The 7,335-nt window shown below is 35.4% G+C and overlaps 1 protein-coding gene across 1 annotated transcript; it reads right to left on the bottom strand.

Moving 5' to 3' along the window:
* Window positions 1-6,108: 6,108 nt before the first annotated feature.
* Window positions 6,109-7,086, bottom strand: LOC145098329 (inositol-tetrakisphosphate 1-kinase 1-like). Its single transcript, XM_079035967.1, has one exon. It carries the CDS (start codon window positions 7,084-7,086, stop codon window positions 6,109-6,111), a length of 978 nt encoding a protein of 325 aa, XP_078892093.1.
* Between the last annotated feature and the right edge of the window lie 249 nt (window positions 7,087-7,335).

Below are 7,335 nucleotides of genomic sequence, written 5' to 3'. Positions count from 1 at the left end.
ATCGTGCGACTTTTCAAGGTAGATATCGTTGAATACCGACGACTGGTCTAGCACATTGATGTCATTGTTTGCACCAGCTGGACCAAAGAATACATGTCATATCCAAGGATCATGTGTTGCGATAGCCTCTAGAATGATCGTCAACTCTTTGTGGTCGCCTCTCATGTACTGACCATGTCATGCGTTGGGGAATAATGACCAACTCCAATGCATGCAATCAATACTACTTAGCATTCCAAGGAATCTATGCTTGCCTTCATGCACCGTGTACAATTGGTGGATATCGTTGATAGTTGGTTTGCGCAAATATCGTTGCCCATAAACCAAACATATCGCTTTGCAGAACTTGTACACAAACTCCCGCACGGTACGCTCTGGCATCCTAAAATACTCTTCCCATTTGTTTGCGTCCATGCTGTATGCTAACTGACGAATTGCCAGGGCCGGTCCTGAGGATTCAAATGCCCAGGACGAGGCGAATAAAAAAGGCCCTTAGGCCTTAACATGTAACGAATTAAATTTCATAAACTAAATTTTAATTAAAAGGACAATAAACTTATATCAATAAACATAGCAAAATCATAGATTTTAATAAGTAATTACATATTGTAACAGCTAACCAACTATCCGTGAAGCTCTTCTAGCATTCTTGATTGCAAATTGGTTGATCAAATATTCGTAGTCTATACTTGGGTCGATAGATATCATCGCCAAACCGCTAAGTCTTTCTTGGGTCATTGTGGAGCGTAAGTAAGATTTCACAAACTTCAATTTTGAAAAACTTCTTTCTGCAGATGCGACCGTTACTGGAATAGTCAACAATATTCTATATGCAATGCATGCATTTGGGAAATAATCAAGTTCTTTCAAAAACTTCAAAACATCTATAGGGTTGCTAAATTCATTGGTTTTCAATGTCTCAAATAATTTCAATTCCGTATAAAGTTCATCGGCATTGATATCCGATCTTTCTTCAAACTTGAGTGCATTTTCAAGACGATGACAATACGACTTAAGATCTTTATCTTCAATTCCTCTCAAATTATGTGGAAATAAAAAACCAAATACTTTGTCATATTCTTTGAATTGTTCAAATCTTGTCTCAAGAGAAGAAATGACTTGATAAACAATGTACAAGAAATAATTGACTCTGAAATTCTCTTCAGGTGTAAATGAAACTTCTTCCCTACTTGAACTCTCATCAAATCTTTTTTCCTTTCAATCAAACATTTTTGTGGAAATATTGGATTGATACCCATTTCAATAGCAATCTCCTTAGCTTCAACAATCGCTTTTGAATAACCAGTTTCTCTATAATCCTTGAAGTAGCCAATCAATTTGTTTATTTCTGTAATAGCATTATCAAGATGCATATCCTTTGATTGTAACTTCTTACTTAAAATATTCACATGGTTTAGTACTTCATACCAAATAACAGTTGATACCAAAAATTCAAAGTCACTAAGTTCTTTTTCTGCCAGTGAAGTTGCTTCACTAGCAATTGCAGCATCATTATCATTTTCTCCAACTTGAAGTAAAGCTTCCCGGACATCCACAAGTTGCAGTTTAATAGCCTTTACACTCTCAGCCCGACTTTCCCAACGAGTTTGACACAATGACTTAAGACTCCAAAATTTAACATTATCTTTCAAAATTTCCCACCTCTTAGTAGAATTTGCAAAGATAGTATAAATGCTTTGGATAAATCCAAAAAAGTTTTTTCCTTTAACACATTTGTTAGCCATATCACATAATGTTAGATTGAGAGAATGGCAACCACAAGGAGTGTAAAATGCTCTAGGATTTATATCTAAAAATCTCTTTTGCACTCCTTGGTGTTTTCCTTTCATGTTTGCTCCATTATCATAGCCTTGACCACACATATCATCAATTTCAAGACCGCGAGACTTTAACTCCTCAAATGTAATATCAAATAATCCTTTTCCAGTGGTATCATCAACATTCAAAAAACCTAAAAAGGACTCTTCGACAGTAACAGAATTATATGATAACTTTAAATATCTCACTATTATAGTCATCTGTTCTTGGTGACTTGAATCGGGAGTACAATCAAGTATAATTGAGTAGTACTTTGCTTCCTTTATCCTCTTGATAAGTTCTTTTTTAATTTCTTGAGCTATCAAAAGTATTAGTTCATTTTGGATCGTGTGGCCAAGATAATGCACATGAAGCCCGTCATTTGTGATCCGCCGTACGTGCTCTTTGATAACCGGGTCAAACTCTTCCAACATTTCAATGACACCCAAAAAATTCCCATTACCTATTAAATATAATTAACAAATAAGAAGTGGAATCAGACATCTTAATTAAGAAAAAGATATTTGGTGGAATTGGAACAAAAAAACAATTTATAGTTACCTTTTTTATACAACTTTTCATTGGATCCACGAAATGCTAAATTATGTTTAGAAAGAAACTTCACGACTGCAATGATTCTCAAAAGGACTACTTTCCAGTAATCTCTTTCTTTCTTGAATTGCTCGTATTGAACTTTATCAATTGTTTCGTTCAAGTTCAATCTTTTACGCATATCAAACCACTTACTCCTATTTGTAAGATGATCCAAGGAAATTTCATGTTCTTTAACCCTAGTGGTAACATGATGTCAATCTGCATAACCTTCACCATCCAATTTACCTTTCGAAATCCCTTTTCTAAATACTTTACAACAGAAACAAAATAATTTGTCTTGCTCTTTTGAATATACTAGCCATTCTCTATCACACTTCTCCAAATTTGGTAAAGTTCTAGTATATAAAGCTGCGGAAAATCGTCTACCAAATTTATCATAGGGACCATTAATAATACTAGTATCTCTTTTAGGACCTTTCTCGACCAAAAGTTTAATCTCATCATAATTAAGTTTTTCCCACCTTCTTGGATCACATATATCAACAAGCTCTTTAACGTGCTCTTGATTTTCTACCTCTTCTACTTCTACTTCTTCATGCTCTTTCTCTTCAACATGCTCTTTAACATTCTCTTCAACGTGCTCTTCAACAGGTTGTCTATAGATAAATTTATCTAGGGCACCCGCGTCAACCTTTCTCTTTTCTTCATCTAGTTTTCTTTTCTTACGTTTTTGACTACCAGATGGTTGTTTCGACTTCATCACTAAAAGTTCAACATTTAACAATCAACATTCATTCAAATTTCATATACCATTCAAGTTATATCTAATAAAGTGATTATGATAATCTTTTCATTCAAGTATATTAGTATAAAGACATAAAGTATATTAGTATAAAGACATAAAGTATAAATGTGATACATAAATGTTGAATGAAATTGACTGAATTCTATTATTCTAAATCTTGATAAGTGATAACATATATAATATATTCTAGATTTCTTGTTTTACTGTAAAAAGAATATATATATATATATATATATATATATATATATATATATATATATATATATATATATATAAACTAAAATTATAAAACTCTAATCTAATTTTGCAAGGAAATACAAAATTACAACCAACAATAAACAATTTTGATACCAATTCTCAATTCTGTAAGTTCAATTCGAGTTTGAGTGTTTGATTGCAAAATTAAAACCCTTTACCTGGTTAGCAATTAGTGATTGATTAAACTCAATCAAAGGGTAATTCCTATCGATGGTCGCCAACTCGTTGGAATGTTGGATAAAGCGCTAAGCTTGTAATCAATCGCAATTGGCCAATCGCTTCTGCCTTCTTTTTGCCGTTCGTCGTTTGCGTGCGTCCCAAACTCAATTCATTGATCAACTAATTACAAATGTGGACTGGACAAGTTGATTTATAGACTAATTACAAATGAAGGAAATTCCCGTTTGTTTTTTGCGGCCTTCACAATTTTACATTCATGGGCTACTCTCAATATAGTTAAAAAAAATGGGCCCCATAAAAGAATGGGCCCTGTGCCTTAGTCCTGCTTGCCCCTGGTCTTCACCGGCACTGCGAATTGCACTATTGCAGCCGTGCATTTTTGAATGGGAGAGAAACATTTTATCCGCCTTGCACCAACTTTCCATTAGAAATATGGAAAACGACCTTCCAAATCCCCAACAATACGTAAGAATAGTTCATTCCTCATCCGGAACCAACGCCAAAACTTTACAGCGTAGATATCGTCATCTGCAAAATAATATTCTATAAGACGATCGTGTCCGTCTTCGTGATTTCTATGCAACCGTGGCTTTCTTGGTTTAGATTGTGCACGTGATGTTTCGTCTAGTCGGTTTTGATAGTATGCAACCGTTTTCGCCATAATGGAACCGATAAACTTAGCCTCCTCTAGAGCCGTCAAATCAGATGATGAAGATAATGACATTTTGATTAATATTTTTTAGAGAGAAATATAAGGTATGAGATAAAAAAATTGTTGGATGTTGTGGTATTTATATTTTAAAAAAAAAGAACAAAAAACATATATATATATATATATATATATATATATAGTTAGGTTCAAATGTTTTCACTATCTATTGTGTGCATGTATGACTGATTCTGGACCAATCATTTTAGTTATTTTAAGAAAGTAATTAATGCATATTAAATGCTGAAGATGTAATTAATACATATTATATCTTCAACATGTAATATGCATTAATTACTTTCTTAAAATAACTAAAATGATTGGTCCAGAATCAGTCATACATGCACACAATAGATAGTGAAAACAAAATAACATAACCATATATATATATATATATATATATATATATATATATATATATATATATATATTAACGCGGCATCCCCACCCCTACCCTCTTCCCGCGTCTCGCTTCCCGCACCTACGGTGCGGTGTTCTTGAATGGGGGAAATGTCCTGCACCCCTCCCCGCACTTCATACCGTCCGGCCTTATGATGTGATGATAAGGCCTCAGAAAGCTACGTAAATCAATGGAATAGTAACAGATTATAATTAAGATAGTAGAATGGTTTGAATATTTATGATGTGATGATAAGGCCTCAGAAAGCTACGTAAATCAATGGAATAGTAACGGATTATAATTAAGATAGTAGAATGGTTTGAATATTCAAACTAATAGAGAGGGGGGGGGGGGGGGGGATCTCCAACTTCTAGAAGAACTTTACGATATAATTCTCAATGCCCTAAATAGTTAAATACCGGGTTCTAGAAGGAGAAGAGGACAAAAGCATTCCAGACAACCAAAAGGCTGCTGTCCCCCCACTCAAAAAGCTCCCCCAGCTGAGATAGTGGCACAAGCATAACATACTACCTAATAATAATAATAATAATAATAATAATAATAAAAGACAGATTTACCCTCCAACTCCCAAACAAGCTTGCTATAGGCCTTTAGCAATTCACTTATTTGGGCTGATCTTCAATTGGGCTTTACTCTGTTTCTTTGGTAAACCAGTTAAGGGGTTGGGTGTTATCATATGATTGTTGGGATAGAAATAATAAAAATTAATTTTTAAAACTGTCTTTTTAAAATTGATTGTTACAACAATACACAAATCACATGATATATGAAAAATACCAATGAGTCCGGATAAAAATACGTAGTTTGGCTGATACTGACATAGATTTTAGTGTTTGATTGCTTCCAAACACGTTTGGGTGCATGGACCCCACCCCATAATTTACCGAAAAAGAAAAACTCTCCAAATATTTCTATTCAGCTGAAATAATCCCTTTTGGCACCATCAATGTGTTGAAAATCCCTCTTTTCTAACCAATTTTTGCTAAAAAAAGTCAAAAAAAAAAACTCTTAAACTTTCAGAAAACTTTTAATGTTTTTATTTTTGTTTAATCTTTTTATGTATACGAACCCTATTAATTTTAGTTATGAATCCCCCACTTCCATTAAGATTCGGGTTTGTATCAAACGATCGTGTCAGCATGAAAACAATGGGACTCGGACGACATAAATTCCAATCGATTAATTCTGGAACGAATATGGTACATAATCATGCATACCCTTACGCTACGATACATAAATGAGCCCAAAAGTTAAACCTAAAACTAGTATATTGGAATCAGATGCTGATTGTGGTTGAAAATTCCATCATCCACACAAAAACATAATTCTAAACCTGTGGTTCGTCAACCTCGACGAGCTCCTTCAATTCGTGGTCATCTTCTTTTCCTCCTGTGACTTTTTTATATTCAAAAAGAAATCAGTCATTACAGTTTCATAAGAAGGTAATTTCTCGTAACCTGGGAAGTAATTAATATCAACAACAAGAAACCCATCTCCTTTATCATCTTTAATCATATCCAAATTAAACAGGTGCAATCCAAGAGCCTGTCTCAGGCCTTTCGCCACCTCTTCAAGAAACTCAGGCGCCGGCATCTTAAGCTTCTCATCGGAGTTGTTATTACTCCATCCGTCATCACAGGCCATTACAGCACCTGATATCTTGGAGAAGCTCATGACGCCATTGGATTCTGACGCCATCTTCTCCAAGGTCTCCTCTGAAATGTCCGGCAACGAACTCCGTTTCACACATTCCACGTAGTCGTCGGCTACGTAAGTCTTGAAGATGATCCCACCGTGGTTAACAAACTGCTGCAGTATCAATGGTGGCTCCAGTTCTAGCCCTTTGGTTAACCCTTCGTGATTCAGCACTAGTGACATAGTATGTGCATTTGGAGACCCGTCTGCAATCAGAGATTTCGCGATCACCGGAAAACTCAAATCCTTTGTAGTTTCGACGTTTTTCAAAGACTCGGAATCTCGAACAAGGATTTGGTTTGGGATGTTGAGTTGAGGTATGTTGAGTTGAGAGACAGGTTCGAGCATGGAAATGCGGTTATGGAGGCGTTGTATGGCGGAGGGGTGGTCAATGACGGTGGCGTTAGGGTTGTTGTCGGAGAAATCCTTGAGATTGAGGTCCCATTCATCCCCGTAAAGCTTGTGAATGATGCAGTCGAAGGGACCTTGATCGGTGAGTGGCTTGGAAACGTCAATGGGGATGAAATCAATCCCTCGTTCTCTTGCGTAGTTTATGAATGATGGCACCATGAAAGCTTCAATCTTTCTTTCAGGCAATGCATAGCCCACTGAAAAAAGATTACTTTCTCCTACAACTTCTGGCATTTCTTCGTCGTTTTGGAATGAAGAGATATAGGCAGCGAGAAAAGGAGCGATAATCATGAGTTTTCTTCTATGAAATCGGTGCGCTTTATACTCGTAACATTCATATTTAATTCATGAAAAATAGTAGCTTCTGCCAAATTTAAAGTCTGCTCATATTCGTTTGAATAACAAAAACGAATATATACCCTCCATAATCTCTACGCGTCTTTTCTTTTGGGTACTGAGACGTATATAAAATACCTGCAAACA

This window comes from Lactuca serriola, chromosome 4 (genome assembly GCF_051521515.1).
Source record: "Lactuca serriola cultivar US96UC23 chromosome 4, Lser_US96UC23_V15, whole genome shotgun sequence".
Taxonomy (NCBI): Eukaryota; Viridiplantae; Streptophyta; class Magnoliopsida; order Asterales; family Asteraceae; genus Lactuca; species Lactuca serriola.
Note: the sequence above shows the minus strand (reverse complement) of the source record. Positions and strands in the feature narration are given on the sequence as shown.